This window comes from Grammomys surdaster, unplaced genomic scaffold (assembly GCF_004785775.1).
Source record: "Grammomys surdaster isolate TR1022 unplaced genomic scaffold, NIH_TR_1.0 130, whole genome shotgun sequence".
NCBI lineage: Eukaryota > Metazoa > Chordata > Mammalia > Rodentia > Muridae > Grammomys > Grammomys surdaster.
In genome coordinates this window covers 11,276,242-11,292,904 of record NW_021604588.1, presented here as the reverse complement: position 1 = coordinate 11,292,904, position 16,663 = coordinate 11,276,242, and the positions used below count along the sequence as shown (strand labels likewise).

Sequence of the window (16,663 nt, the reverse complement as noted above, 5' to 3'; positions counted from 1 at the left end):
CGGGAGGGGACTCACACGGAAGACTGGGAGACTATCAGAAGACGTAAACAAGCACTTGACACACTACACTTCGGGGTGAAGCTGCGCTCCCCGGGAGGGCGAAGAAAGGCGCATGCGCTTTCGACCTCTCAGGCGCGTGGAGAGAACCGCGCGTGCGCACAGCGGCGCGGAGGGGGCGAGAGAGAGAGAAAAAAAGATGATTGGCAGGTTGGGGGGCACTTTAGCTGCCTGGGGGGGGGGTGTCCCTGCAGCCTGGACGCGCGTGCGCAACGCACGCGCAGGGGGGTGGAGCTCTTCCAAGGGGGCCGGCAGAGAGCAGCGCCGGCCTCGTGCGCCCCCTGGCGCGCGCCTAGGGAGAGGAAGGAACGGGAGGGTGCAAAGAGGGAGGAGGCGATCAGGGCGGGAGGGGGAGGGGAGCAGGAGCGAGGGAGGGTTTATCGACCGGGCGATTTTGGTTAAAATATTCAAAATGGCGGACGGAGGAGCAGCGAGTCAAGATGAGAGTTCAGCCGCGGCGGCAGCAGCAGCAGGTAATCATTACAGCATTTTACATATTCATATTCATACTCAACCCCGGCTCCCGCTGCCCCCCCCGCGACTTAGCATAATTTATTAGTACTCAGGATTATTATAATTAACGGCGAGGAGATGGGGGGCCGGGGAACACAGCCCCCTCTGGGCGCCGAACGGAGAGGGAAAAGGAGCTTGGAGCGGCCGGACGGAGGGGGAAGAAGACCCGGGGCAAAGGGGGTTGTGAGCCACCGCGCTCCTCCTGCCCCCGGCCCACCCCGCCGCCGCGCTGGCCCGCCCGCCGGCACCGGCCCTCCTCCTCCTCCGCCGGCCGCCGCCGCCTCCTCGCACGGTGCCCGAATCGGAGCGGGTCCACGGCGGGCGGCGGGGCCGGGGCACCGGGAGAGGACAATAAAGACATTTTACATATTCATAGCTGCTGGGCTGGCGGGGCGCGGCGGGGTGCGGGCGGGAGACCTGGACGGGCGAGGGGGGGCGTGGAGGGGCCAGAGGTGGCGGCGAGCACAATGCCGGTGGGCGGCGGGGCCCGAGCGGACCCCGGCGGCCGGACACCCGCGCGGCGCCCCCAGGATTGGGAGCCGGCTCGGGCTGGGGGACTCTGCTCGCCGCGGGGCGCACCCGGGGGTGGTGCCCTGCCTCCGGCCGTGCGGGGAGAGTCCGCGTGGGGCCGAACCCGGGGGTCACGGCCCGGGCTCCTCAGCCGCGCCCTGCTCGTGCCCGGGGCAGTGGCCTGACCCCAGCCAGTCTGTGTCTGTGTGGCTAGGGGCAGCGCGGCGTGGGCCCTGTGAGCTGGCCTTCGGGTTATGAGCCCGGTCTGGGGTCCCCCGGACCCTTTGGAGGTTGGGCTGGGTGGGAGGAACCCTCGGGGAAGTTCCCCTCAGTGGAAATGGCTTCGGTCGTCCGTGTGTCCCGGGCCCTCACCCAGAGGTCCTCGCTGCCGTGGGTCGCGGGACAGTTGGGTTGGAGATGCTCGCGGGGTCTGATCGCTCCTCCGCGCACATTCTTCCCCCCCCCCCCACGCGCGGGTGGCCCTGGGGACCCTCTCGCTCCGAGGCCGGGGAGCTCTCGGAGGCCACCCGAGAACTGGACCGTAAAGGATCGCCCTCCTTCCCTCAGAGGGCTGGCCTGACAAGTTGATCATATTCTAGATTTCTCCTGTCCTGCGGGGAGCGGGGGTGGTGGCTAGGCACGGAGATCCCCCTCCCTGACTGTGTTTGGTGGTGCTTTCTAGCTGTGCGCTGGGTCTTCTCTACTTGCTTCTCATTTGAATAATGTCTAATTCAGTGAGGTTTATATTCTTGAAATGGCCGCCTGGCTTTCCCCGCCTCTCATGTTTAGTAATTCAGACCTTTAATAACAGCCACTCACAGCCCAACGCCGTGTTTATATTTTACATTCGCCCCATGTGCTTTTGTGGTTCGATATGATTCTTTTTTTTTTTTTTTTTCTTCTCCTCCTCCTTGGCAATCCACGGGGCTCTGAGATCAAACCTAGTCTGTGCTGGGAAGACAAGGAGAGAACTAGGCCTGGACTGCCCCAGTAGTTGCCTAGGCCTTGTTCTCTGCTGCTTGATTTATTTACTAATAACCAAAATGACTCCCCCACCAACTGCCACTCGAGTCCCCTCCTCCGCAGGCAAAACACATCCTCTTGGGGACCTTCCAGCATAAAAACAGCTCCGAGCTAAGCATCAGCTCTGAGGTTGGCTTGTTTTCTCCTAAAAGGAGTTTATCTTTCAGTTTACAGTATGTGGACCTTATTTCCAATTTACAGAGGCTTCTGTGAGCTACTGGTTTAGTACAAATAGAGGACTTTGTTGTGGGAATAGTCCCTCTCTTCCCGAGTTAAACTCAGGCTATGTAAAGATTCGTAGTATTTGTAAAACCGGTAGGCTTTCCTTTCAGGAACGATGGAGTAGCTAGGTATTTTAGGAAGTTCAGTTGACAACACTTGGATACTTTCTCAGCGGGGCTGCTTTTCCAGTTTCTGCACCAACTTGAAGTGAGGCCTGCGTTCTTGTGCTATTACTGACATAGACCTGCCTGTTTTAATTGCAGCAGTATGGAAAACAGAAATGGGGTTATATTTTCTTTGGTCATGGTTAAATGAGTGAAAATAGAAGATAAACAGAGGCATTGTGTCCACCCTGGTCTTGGAACTTGCTTAGCCTGCTGGCCTCTTGCTTTAAGATGTCAGAATTGATTTTGTTTTATCTCTGCTTAGGACAATTGGCCTATGAAAACCAATTAACTTTTACTGTTCAGAGAAAACAATTTTGATTTCTAGTCTCTCCTGTAAGAGTTTTGTTTTAAAAAGGTAAAAAGGTGTTGCTTTCTAGGGGAGGTGTTTGAGGAATCATGTTAATGTGTTAAGCTTTTGAGATCACGTTAAACTAGTGTAGTGAATATATGAAGATGTCGGACTTCAGTTAATTTGTAACAAAATTTCAGATTTAGGGGAGTAAATACAGACTAATTTAAAATAACTACTTTTCACAATTTTTTCCCTTCTTTCACATCCAGTAGGTAGGCCTGAATGCATAGAGGGTAAAGGTTTCATGAGAATGCTCTGGTAAATAACCTATTCAGAGTGCTGAAGCATGAGGTTAGATGGACAAAAAGCAGTAATATGGTTTCATGCCTTAAATAGCATATGTTTTTGCACCCCGTTCCCAAAGATGTGGTCAGACTGATGATGTCATTGGACAGAGGACAAGGTGCAGTTAATGTGATTTATTGTCCTGAGGTGAAGTATAGCAATGGAACCTTCTCATAGGGAAACCATTTATCTCTGGACAATTTCCTTTATAGCTGCAGTTTAACCACTGCTGGGGCTCTAGGTATTTTATCCAAAAGGATAAAATGCACATTGCATTTTACAAACAAAGCTCACTGTTACAGTTTTTGTCATACAGAAAAAAATGGATATTGTAAAGCTGGCCTTTTATTTCAGTTGGCCATCCTTGCCATAGTAAAAAATCATTTCTGATAGAGAGTATGGATTTAAAATAAGGATACTTGGGTTACATATGCCTGATTATTTTATGTGGGGATTGTTGACATTGCTGTTTATAATCTTTCTCTTATAAGAAACTACTTCTTAATCACAGTATGGCCCCGGCTTGTGGAGTGACCATTTGCTCTGGAGCCTTATTTTAATGACTAAAACTGAGTTGAAAAAAATGAGGGCACTATATTTTTTTATGTTAAAATTATAAGTATTTAAAATAAGGTAAAACACTTATGGGAAAGCTTGTGCTTTGAAGTAGCTTTTAAAGACTCTAGGATCCTTTTTGGATTTGTCTGTACATGTTTGTACATTTACTGTGAATGTGTTTTTAAAATCTCCTTTCAAAGTAGCGATTTCTCCTTTCAAAGGGCTCCTGTTGCAGTTGTGAGTCAACTTCCCAATACAAGTTTCTAGAAAATCATTGGCTATTTTCTTGATTTCCCCACCCATTAATTACAATGGAACTTTCTAGTTAAGGTCTCCACATTCATTGACAGCTGACCAAATGTTTTTCATTTCTGAAGGATTTATGTCCCCAAGTCTTTACTGTAAAAGTAACTTTTAACCTCTTCCCTCCGCTTCACTTTTGATTTATTTTTGTTGCTCCCCCCAAAATGACACTAGTCAGGGAAAACACACACAGTGGGTATTCGATTGTAATGGTATAAAATATGAGAATATTTTAAAATCTGTAATTCTCTGCATCAATAGGTGCTGTATAGCCAAAGAAAGAAAATATTTCAGTGCTGCCCTACACTGAACTAATTGTTAGTACGTTAATCACTAGACTTTGGGGTAAGGTTAAGTCTCAGAATGCTAACCCGCCTTTACCAGGTCACCAAAGATATGTAATAGAGCCCTGAATATCACAGGCAGATACTTTAAAATGACAGAACTGAGAATATTTTTTTAAATGTTTTTCATTTTAAAATGAAATATTTGAATTGTTTCTTGAATCTGTGTTGCTTGATCGTGACGAGTGTAGAAGTGTGGGGATTAAATTAAGATTTCCTTTGTACTGAAATCATTGCCTTCCTCTTCCTCCTCCTCCTCCTCCTCCTCATTTTACTTTTAATGTTGGAAACCATAGTCATTACATGTTTTTCCTAGTGGAAATGATTTCATTTGGAACCATTCAGATAAATTTTGTTAGAGAATAGGATAGACTAGAACAGGTAACACATAACCAGTTTTGGTGCTAAATGTCTGGACAGACATGCCATTTGTCATAGAAATCCAACATTAGGCATTAGAGTGAAAGTTGGGACTTGGCTCAGTGATAATTATTCTCTATTTCAATTGCTGTATTCTTCTTGAATTGATCTCTGCTTCCTTGGTGGTTTGCTTTTATTTTTGATATTGGGATTTGTTATATAGTCTATGCTGGCCTTAAACTCTCCGTTTACTTGCCTTAGCCTCTGGTGAGCTGAACGTCACTCCCACTTTTGTAACTCTGGGTCAGAATTTTAAATAATTGTTTTCCACCATACCATCTAAATAGCCCTTATTGAGTAGTTAAAAGAGGTAATAATTACAGTTCATAACGAATAGCAATTTCTTTATACATCTTTAAGAAAGCATATTTTTGACATCATCATTTTGTGAATGAGAACAATTAAGCAGATTTTTAAGTAAATGCAGTTTATTTTTTATACTTACATATTTCTGTCTTAAACTGACAGTGAGCTTTTTGTATAAACTCCAGTCGTAACAGCAGTGATCACAAGGATAGCACAGGTGGAGCCCTTGCCTGACTTACTGATCCATTCACAGTGGATTTAGAATTTAAAGGCTGAGAATGGCTTTGAGTTTCAGAACCTTTGACTTGAAGAAACTTGTTGCATGCTGCGCATGCTGTTTACAAAGCTTTGTGTCTTTACTATTAGTGATAAGTAATTGAGCACTGACAGGTTGGTTGTCTTTATATACTTAGTGACTGCTTATTTCTTTTTTTAAACAATTTCACTCTTTTAAACATTCGTTGTTGAGTAAATTTTATGGAACTAGTAATTGAGCAAAGGGAAATTCAAGAGTTGTTTAGATTTATAAGATTCTTCCTTGAAATGCTGTCTAGAAAACTGAACATTTACTAAGGGAGGACATAGTATATTAATTTTTTAAAAAGATAAAAAAGCACCAAATTAATCTCTGTGAATGCTTGTAGTAGTTTTACTTAGATGATAATATTGAAAGAAAATTATAATAAGTATAGTTTAATTTCCACATGATTTATTTAATAATTTTTTGTAACTTTAATGGTTTTTAATGTTGGAATCAGAAATAGTCAATAAAATTGACTCAGCACTGTAATACATTTAGATTTTTTTTCTCTCCTACTGAACTTTGTTTGTATTAGAAAATATTGACACGCCGGGTGGTGGTGGCGCACACCTTTAATCCCAGCACTTGAGAGGCAGAGGCAGGCGGATTTCTATGTTCGAGGCCAGCCTGGTCTACAGAGTGAGTTCCAGGACAGCCAGGGCTACACAGAGAAACCCTGTCTCGAAAAAAAAAAAATATTGACAGGAATGTTTAGGAAGTAAACATTATTTTGTGCATATTATGATACTTGAGTTTAACACGTTACCTTAAGCAGTTCAGTGCTTATGGTAGTAGCTTTAAGGGAATGTACTAAAAAGAGACTAATCTAGGTGTTTCCTTGGTTTTGTACATTTTAATGGTTTGGCTAATGAAAAATGCTTTTTTGCCTATTTATACTATAGCAAAGTATTACAATGAATCTTTAAACATAGCTAGCATTTCTTAGCTTATAAAAATATATCTGTTGTGTACCACATCTAACTCCATTCTTCCTTGTGCACAACAAAGGATGTATAACAATGTTATGGTAGGGTTGGCATTGCTTACTTGAGCAGGAAAAATTTAAAACAATGTATACTATTACATATTAAAATATGCAACATAATGAAGATCAGGAAAGAAATCAGGGTGTGTTCAAGTTTGAATTAATCAAAACATCCTAGAATGATGTAGCCAGAAGGTAATTTAGCTGTAATCTATGCCAAAGCTTTTGCTTCCCTGTGTGAAAATATTCCTCAATTTTTAGTGACTTGTTTATCAGTCACTCAGCTGTTGACTAGCAGGGGTTGGGAGATGGCTCAACTAGTAAGATGTTTGATCCCTAATTCCAGCACTGGGTGGGTTTGCAATATAGGTGGGGATAGGGCTATTCCTGAAACCTGCTGCAGGAAATGAGTGAGCTCCAGGACAACAGAGATCTTGTCTCAAAAAGCAAAGAGAGCTACTTCCAAAGATAGTTCATGTTGATCTTGGGCCTCCACACACACATGCATATGCAACACCACACACATGAACATGTGTAAGCATGTAAGAACATAGATTTCTGACTTTCTTTTCCTTTTGGTGTTGGATATCTGAGCAGACTCACTGCATGATAACTGTTTTACTACTGAACTGTGTCCTCTTGCCCTCAACTTTGGGCATTGTAGCCTCCTACACCACCTCATTTGACTCATTGCTGTCAGCCAGAGGAGGCCTCATATGGATGAGACTTTCCTTTACTCCCTGATGAAAAGGTCTCACTGTGTAACCTTAGACTGTCTGGGATTCACAGTGAAGCCCAGGCTGGTCTTGAGCTCTGTTTGAGTCCTCCTGCCTTATCTTTCTTAGTGTTGGCATTTTGGAGTCTGTGAGAGAATTTAGAGCAGTGATTCTCAACCCTTGGTTCAGACCCCTTTGAGGGTCAAACAACCCTTTCATCGGGGCCACCTAAGACCATGGGAAAGCAGAGATTATAATTCACAATGGAGGAAAATTATAGTTATAAAGTAGCAACAAAAATAATTTTAGGTTGGTCACTACAGCATGAGGAACTGTGTTAAAAGACTGAAGCATTAGGAAGATTGAGAACCACTGCCTTAGGAGAATGGAAAGGGAAGGAAGGAAGGAAGGAAGGGAGGGAGGGAGGGAGGGAGGGAGGGAGGGAGGGAGGCAGGCCATTGCAGAGGAGCTTGTTGTGTTCAGTGTTTGCTGGTCTAGGTGAGTAAACAAGAGACTTTGGTCCTCTACTGGGAAGCTGTTGGAGGACTGACAAGGACTGACTCTTGAGTAACCTGATGGTGTACAGGTGATTTGAAATAGGGGAAAATTGGAGTCATAGAAACAAGTATACAGAAATTGAAGTGTTTGGTTTATTTTAATTGCTATAAGTGCAATCAAGATGCTTACAAAGTAAAGCAATTACTTGCCCTCCAAGGCTTTCAGTCTAGTAGTAATGTAATGGCCGAAGTTAAACATGTCAATGATGATAAGTCCAGTTGTACTATGACACAGAAGATGGACCTTTGGAAAAGATTCTGGCCCTATCTTTAAGTTTGGAACTTTTACTTCTGACCAGTGAGTTCACTTTTAATCTTGTGGACATAGAATTGTCTAGTTTCTTTCCTAATCAAATACAATGCTTACACTAACTTAGTAACCTGAAGGGAAGCAAGTGCATAAGCAGTTATGGTGTACATGTTTCATTTTATGTCCTTGTGTATGCTTTGTGTTTCTTTTATTGCTTCCATCTTTAAAGTCTTGTTTTGTGTTTTATGTGGGCTATTTCCTCTTAAGAAAGGCAGATATAAATAAATAAAATTACCATAATCATGACATAATGATAATGTCTGTATTTTTATAGTGTCTTAAGTTTTATAGCAGCACCCTCATTTTCATTACCTCAGTTAGCCTTACTGACAAGTATTATTATGTCCATTTTATAGTTGAGTAAAATGAAGGCCAGATAAAGTGACTTTCCCAAGGTCCATGTGTTTTAGTAAGCACAAAGTGTTGTGGAGAACAGGAAGGTGTAAAGCCAGGGTTGGAGCTTTCTCAGTCGAGCTTCAGGTTCATGTGAGCACTTTACTCTGGTTCAAAAGGTTTGATTGATTTGGTTTGCTAGTCAGCAAGGAACAGCCCCTACTGTTCCTTGTTTTGGATAGTGCCTTTATTTTTAAGTGTTTCGAAGCCAGAATCAAATGGTGAATTATCAAGATTTTTGAGTTTGGCTTATCTGAAGGAGATTAGACTCGTGAACAAATAGATGTAAGGAAATTGGGAGAGGGAAAATCAGAATTCAGTTAAAAATATATTTTTGTATGTATGTGCGCCTGCATGAGTATATGTGCTCTATGTGTGGTTAGCAGCTCATTGGAGGCCAGACAAGAGCATGGATCCCTGCAACAGGAGTTACAGGCATTTGTGAGTTGTCAGGTAGATTGTAGGAGACAGAACCTGGGTTCTTTGTAAGAGCAGTAGGCACTCTTAAATTGCAGAGTCATCTCCCTAAGAATTAACATTTCAAACATACTTGACACATTTTGGGGCATATCTTATTTGGGTTCCTTTTGAAATTTGAAAAAAAAAAGAGAATTAAATGGATGATAAATACGAATGTGAAGGGTGGTGTCTGCACATGTTGTATGTATGTGGATTGAGCATTGACGTCTCATTTTGACTTTGCCACTGACATTTGTGGTATTTCTGTCAACAATAAGATAGTGATAATGACAGTGTTAGAGGAATTATGTGGGGAGAAACAAATTGATAGCAGAGGCGTCTTTAAAGTACTGTAATAGTTTTTCTTAGAGGAGTACTGGAGGAGTTTTATTGCTTGTGCTGCTGTTGAGGAGGAGCGTTAGCAGCTGATGAGTTCTGTGGGTTCCTTATTGAAGGTTGTGCATCTCTATGTGCAGCCAGCCAGTCCTCCAGGAAAGAAGTGTGCCCTCTTAGTAATCTGACAGCCTTTGCAATGGAAGTGCTGCAGTCTGTCTTTCAGTGGTACCTCTACCTATAGACTCTCTGTTCACTACTTCCTTATCGAGCTTCCAACGAGGACACAAATGGAGGGTTTTTTTTGTTTTTGTTTTGTTGTTGTTGTTTTAAGGAAGTTTTGATTTTTAGGAAAGTTGCCCTTGGGGAAAAGGATGTATTTTACCCTGAGACTTTCCTGGTTCCTTCTCCCAATCCCCTACCCCATTCCTGGTGTTTAGGCTGTTCTGAGAGTGGAACAGCACTGCCTGTGCCTAGGAATACTGTGGAATGTAGAGCATAGACAAAGGTTCTCATGTGTTCCATGTCATGGCCTAGTTGTGTAATTGTGTCATTTTAGGATGTTATTTAATGGACTTAAAACATTTTGCATATTTTAAAGCATTTTAAATTTTAAAATATTTGCATATTTTAAGAGGAGCTTCACACATTTTTGTTTATTTTATTTTTGTGATGCTGTGGCTCAAGCACGGTGTTACTGAAGTTCTGTACCACTGAGCTACGTTCCCAGCCCAAGTTCACACTTTTAAAAGCCTCTGGTATTTTTATTTAAAACTCAACAGTGGGGCTGTTCTGTTTTTCCTGTTATCCACTATGAGCAGGGAGGTTAGGCATTTGTCATTTTCTTTCTGTTCTGGTTTTGGCTGTAGACCTTTAGCAAGACTTTTAAAAATCTTTAGGGGTGGAATCTAAAAACATTCCCTTTTGTTTATATAAAGGGTCTGTCACCTGCTTATCTTTAGAGACCTGTCTATTCATAGCTTGTCACCATAAATAGCTTCTTTTTTGTCTGAGCTCGTGTCCTACTTTCAAATCCAAATTTAGTACTTAATTTGTGTTCATTTAGCTAATTCAGTGCTTCACTGTAGACAGTCTTATTTTCCTCCCTAATTGATTATATAAGTAAATCTTGTCTCATAAGAACTGAAACTCAGAGCTGTCTGGATTGAAGAAATGTGTGTTGCTACTGTTGCATGTGTGGTTTTTTATTTTTGGGGGGTGGTTGTTTTGTTTTTGTTTATCTATTGAAAGTCTCATCTGTCTAAAAAAAACCACTTTGAAAGCAGGAACAGTAGGTAGTTAGCAAATAGTGCTTGATTGATTTAATGCATTCTAATTCTTGCTTGGAGTATAAGAAGGCCTAGCCATTACCTGAGATTCTAATACAGTTGAAGTCTGAAAACCCTTATTTCATAAAACTTTACAGTGATTTGATAGCTTCAAATGATGATTTGTTGCACTTCAAGATTGATTATTGCTTAGGGTGTCTAAAACGATGATTCTCAGTTACTACACTAGAGAGAATACCTGGAATGTAGCTCATCCTACTAGAATGTAAATGAACAGGGCATAAGTTTAGCGTGAATTGTAGTATTCAGTACGACTGTGAACAGGGTTATAATTAACAAACCTGACTGATTCTTCTGCCTCCATTTTGTTCTGTAAATACAGAGTTACGTTTCCTTGTCTGAACTAGCGATAGAGTAATGTTAGTACAAACACCACCTCAACCCTCAAAGCTCATCGTGTTGGAGAAGTCATACAGTAACATTGTTCATAGCAGTTCATTGATAAAACTCTGTGGATTCATGGTACCATGGAAATATAAGGTAGATGCCTTGGTCTGGAAGAGCAGGTTAGGAAGGGCTTTCTGAGAAAGAAGTATTTATGGTAAGACACAAGAATGAGTAGGAAGTAATCAGGATTGGGAGTAGGAGGTTGAAAATTAAGATGAGGGATTGAAAATTCTAAGCAAAAAGAATAATACATACATACACATGACTGAAAATAGCATTTTCAATATTTTCATGATCTTTATATTTACTCACTGAACCTGCAGTCAGGTTTTGTGACAATTTCTATACCTCCTGACAAAAATGCATTGATTTCTCTAGCAATGATTGTACCTATAAAATTTTTGCTACTTAGTATACCAAATGTAAGCACAAATTCACATTAATTACGAAAACCCAGTTGGGGGATGAAATGCTACCCCTGGACTTCAGATGATGAGCCAGGTTAATGAGGATGAGTAGCATATCGCAGTCTTGGGTCTGTTTCAGTGGTGTCAGTAAGTGAGTAGGAACATAGTAGTCCCTTGGACATTGACTTCTGTTTCAAACTAGTTGACTGAGGAGTCATAGCAAGAATTGGGGGCTTTCTGAGTTTCTGCTTGTAAAAGGTCTGTATTTAATAATTTTATTTAGTTCCCAGACCCAGATCCCAAGGTAGGAAAAAGTCAGTTATGAATTTTTATTTTTGAGGATAGGGTCTTGGCTTATCACTGCCCTGAAGCACAACTTTTAGCTCTGTGTCTTTATCTCTGTCTTGCTGTTTATAAGCATGTGCACTTGATTACCAAATGTAGTGCTAACGTAGCTCTCAGAAATTTCCGCATGGTGGCTATAAAAGAGTTGCAAGGGGTTAGTATGCAAATTGCTGGTACTAGTAACCCATGAACCTTGAGCATTTTTAATTCTATCAGAGTTAAATAGTAAACTGGTTGTGATAGTCATAGTTCTCATGAAGCTGAGGCTGGGGAACTCGGAGAGTTCAAGGCCAGTGAGAACTCACTTCAAACACAGACAGACAAATAAGCAAACAAACAAATAAAACCAGCTACATTAACATCTGGATTTTAATGTTTTTTTATATGGATTGTAGTAGAAAATTGATATGGGACAAATCCTGCTAAGGAAAAAAAATACATTTCTTCTCCCTTACCAAACTGCTACTAAACCTGGGGTGTCACTTTTACTTGAGGCGCTATGACAGTTGATTATTGTTTCTGGTGAGAAATTCAGCTATTTAATGACATTGGTCCCAGTTGTGTACTGCATTGCCTTGCTTATTTGGTATACTGTTTATCTATGAACACTTTCCAGACATTACACAATATCTGATTGTATTGAACAGTTTACTAGTCTCTTTTACTTTTTTGTTTTAATGTATATTGGATTTTTCCCCATTGTTGTGGTAAAAATTTCATGTATAGTGTTTTGTATTTTAGGACAAGTTTTGGTGGGGACAGTAGCACTGAGTCCTTGCCTGGTATGCAGCAGGGCCCTGGGTTTGATTCCTATACCAGAGAGTAACAGCGGCAATAACATTCCTAGAATAGCTTGAAGACACAATTATAACAAATTTAAAGTAAAGATCAAATGGTGTTTTTTTTGTTTTTTTTGCAGTTTCAGATTTGGGAAACCTTTAGGATGGGGTCAGTCTTCCAATGAGCTGAGCAAAGAGGCTTGATGTTGTAAGCAGAAAAAAATTGTTGTACAGAGTATTCATTTCCTTTTCTTTAGCTGAGCTACATTCCTTCTGATTGGTTGGTATTTATCTTCTGTTTTATGGGGAAAACTGCCTGTTTGAAAGTTGAATTTGAATAAGTAACTCTTGGTATAAATGACTTCATTCTGTTTAGTTCTGATTCTCAGGGACTGGTCCCAAACAGTGACCTCTCACAAACTGTATCTAATACAATCATACCCATTTAAAGATGTTAGTTAGTATCAGGACTTTGAGGATGGTACTAAGTCACATCCTTTTTTTTTTTTTTTTTTTTCTTTTTAACTTTTTAAGACCAACTCTATGTAGTCCTGGCCATCCTGGAACTAGCAGTGTAGACCAGGATGGCCCCGAATTTACAGAGATCTTCCTCCCCCTGCTCCCTGCCCCCTGCCCCCTGCCCCCTGCCCCTGGAGTTCAGGAATTAAAGGCCAACACTACCATGACTGACCAGCTGTCTTATTTGTAGTATTTATCAGTGTCAGTTTCTCTACTCTCTCTAGTATAGTTAATTATTAGTCTTTTGGATTTTTTTTTCTTGGTTGATAGATGAATATCTGTTTTGATTTTTGTGGCTTTGCTCTAAGTTGTGTATAATAAATTTTTTTTTTTGTATATTTTCAAATGTAAAACAGATTTATTTGTATTATATTACAGCAGTTTTAATCTTTTCAGAGTACTTGTAGTTTCATTGAAAAGTTTTTAATTTATTTTCTTTTGTATATATGTATGTGTGCATGAGTGTAGGTATATATACCTACCCTGTGCATGTAGGAATCTTTGGAACCAGAAGAAAGTATTGGATCTCCTGGAACTGCTATTACAAGCAAGTGTAAACTGCCTGATATGGGTGCTGGGAACTGAACCTGGGTCCTCTGAAAGAGCATCAAATACTTCTAATCATTGAACTATCTTTTCACCTCTGAGAGTTCCTGCAAAATGACCTGTACTACCTCTCCATGAGGGATCCTTTCCCCTCTGTTCACCCAAAGCTAATTTATTCCTACACTCTGAAGAAGCAACTTAGATTTGAGAATTGAGCGGAAGTCACTATGGTCAAATGATTTCCCTGTAAGTCATGTATCAGCCCTTTATTTAGAGAGGGGCTAGTTGCAGTTTCCAGGTGGGGATGGGTCATTGAGGTGCTGTGGTCCTGGAGAACCATACCTTCACAAAGAAAATGTTTCTTTTAATAGAACTAGAGCATACATTTTTACTCTGTCTTAAAATTTTATTCAAAGATTTAGGCAGAAGGGATGAAAGGAATGGAAAGATAATGCAGTTTGACAATCTAGTCCTACTTGCAGACTACCTAGAACTGACAGGTTTATTCTAAAATCTTTTCCATATTGACCAAACTGGAGCCTAACCTCCTAGCAAGTGTAGGGTTCTCTGGAACACAGGAAGTAGTAGGAGGAAGGTGTTCAGTTTATGGGTATTGGTGGCTCTTCAGTGAGTGGAGTGTGTGAACTGTAGTTGACATACAGCAGTAACAGCCGAGGGAAGTCCAGCAGTGGTGAGGAAAGATAATAATTACCCTGAAGAGAGAGCCATTAAAGGAAGGAAGAGCATGTTCCTGTATGTGGTACATGTGAGATACCTATCTAGACTGCTGCTGGGTTATCTAGAGAGCTGAGAGGGGTCAGGAGAGAGAGAGAGAGAGAATCCCATGAGTACGTTTATTTCCCTCATATTTGTTGGTGAAGCAGCTCAAATTGAAACAGGTCACATTAACAGTCTTGTTTCCTGGTAGCACTCTTGGCCATCTTATCAGGTAGCTTTTGTGTTTTCCTTTTCTATCCTCTGTATGTTCTTTTACTCTTTTGAGTGAAACTTATGGAGTGTAGTGGGTGTATGAAAGGATTGTATAACATTAACCATACAGTGAGCTTGACTGAGTTACCCTGTCATTTTGTATTACTAGACAACTAATTTTTTTGTTCTGTTTTGGTTTTTTGTTGTTGTTGTCTGGGTTTCACTATTTACCTCTGACTGTCCTGGAAATGGCTCTGTAGACCAGTAATGCCTGGAACTCACAGAGATCCACCTGCTCCTGTTTCCCAGTGCTGGGATTAAATTAGTGCTGGGATTGTTCACCACCACCACCTGGCTAAGCCAAACTAATTTCTATGAATACGTTATCTCGCTTACTCTCTATTCTTTTCTTCTCCTGTCCTTAGCTGTTCTTTTTCCCAATTCTTTAATTAGATGGGAGTTAACTGGTTTGGGGTGTTGTGAAATCTGAAATCTGTCTGCTGACTGGTCACACAGCTTTTCCCCGAATCCCTTAAGTTTATCTATATGTTCATTTTGTCTTCCTCCTACAAAGTTAAGGTTGTTTGTAGAAGTTCATAATTGGTGTACCAAGAAAGACAAATTAAAAACATAAACTAAAATACCTATTATCAAACTTAATATTTATTAACAATAGGGCACAGATACCTCTTTACACTTCATAATGGATGGTGTAGAAATGGAAGCGTAATCAATTTATGTCCATAAAACTTGAAACAGTTTGCAAAGAGCACAATTCCTGGCACCAAGTTAAGAAGAAATGTCATAAATAAGACCCCATATGATGACTTAAGTGGTGGCCTCAACAAGTGGTATTACAATGGATGCAGTAACAAGTTTTATACTTTGAATTTATAGGTCAGACGAGCAGACCAGAGCACGTTTGAGAAAGGCAGCTTTGTGGCACAGACGTTGGGTGAGATATACTAGAAACAGTCTGACTTAAAAGAAGAAAAGGTTGTTTAGTAATTAGGATGGAGATGGTACATGCCCTTTAGACATCTTCCACAAATACTTCTCTCTCTCTCTTTCTCTCTCTCTCCTTTTTTTTTTTTTTTTTCTTTTGGTTTTTCAAGACAGGGTTTCTCTGTATAGCCTGGGCTGTCCTGGAACTCACTCTGTAGACCAGGCTGGCCTCGAACTCAGAAATCTACCTGCCTCTGCCTCCCAAGTGCTGAGATTAAAGGCATCTGCCACCACTGCCTGGCCCACAAATATTTCTTTCTTTTTAAAAATTAATTTTTTATTGGATATTTTATTTACATTTCAGATGTTATTCCCTTTCCCCATTTCCGTCCCCACCCCCCACCCCGAAACAAATACTTCTTTTATTCACAGGAAGTGCAGCACTACTGGCATAGCAAGGATCATCAAGGAGTACTACCAGAGTAAATACTGAACTTGAAATTGCTCATTGGTGCTTATCATTGAAGGCAGAAAGTTAAGGTGATTGTATCGGGCAGTCAGGTGGCATTTCAAGGGGACTACTGTATGGACAGGCTCATTGGTAGACCTGATTCTCAGAAACTCAATTTGTTGTCAGCATAGCTGCCAGAAACCAACTCTTGCTAACAGTATACTTGATAGAAAGGAACAGTGCCTATTTGTGTTAACCTTAATCTATTATGAGAAATATAATTGTGAAGTCCACTAGAATTCTTAGCCATTGTCCAATCCATTCATTATTTTGCTTTAGACGAAAAAGCTAAGTGATAACCAGAGGAGTACATTAGTGACTCTTAAGTTGACTGTTTTGACGGTCAGGATATACTGGTCAGAGTTGGCTAGAGCACAGTGCTAGGTACATTCTGAAAATTGTTTTCTTGGCTTCTCTTTCTTTTTCTTAATGAAGTCAGATTCCCTCCTAAAAACATTCCATTGGTCACTGATGGGAAAAGGAGTTGTGGTTAAAAAGTCTACTTAAAATATTTTAAGTTAAGGATAAGATTATTAGTTATTTGCATCATTTGGGGCCATATAAGATGACCAAAAGGTACTACCAGGAAACAAGACTGTTAATGTGACCTGTTTCAATCTGAGCTGTTTCACTAACAAATATTAGGGAAATAAATATACTCATTTCTGTTTGCTGTGCTATCAAAATGTCATTAACTCTCACTTATCATAACTATGAACCTTATATGTTTTGTTGTTTTATCCCAGTGAAAGCACATATGTAATGTGCTAGCCGTTTAGGCAGCAATTCAAATGTAACTTTAGCTCACACTGTAAGGACAAATACATACTG

At 40.9% G+C, this 16,663-nt stretch overlaps 1 protein-coding gene across 2 annotated transcripts in view; it reads left to right on the top strand.

The window, feature by feature from the left end:
- The first annotated feature begins 467 nt into the window (after positions 1-467).
- The window catches only part of Pou2f1 (POU class 2 homeobox 1), a 142,524-nt gene continuing 126,328 nt past the window's right edge, over positions 468-16,663 (top strand). The window contains exon 1 of one of the 2 annotated variants that reach the window (XM_028759416.1): positions 468-530. In XM_028759416.1, the coding sequence (XP_028615249.1) occupies positions 470-530 (61 nt within the window). In that variant the 5' untranslated portion in view covers positions 468-469. The remainder of the gene's footprint in view (positions 531-16,663) is intronic. The other variant, XM_028759408.1, reaches the window with a different exon arrangement.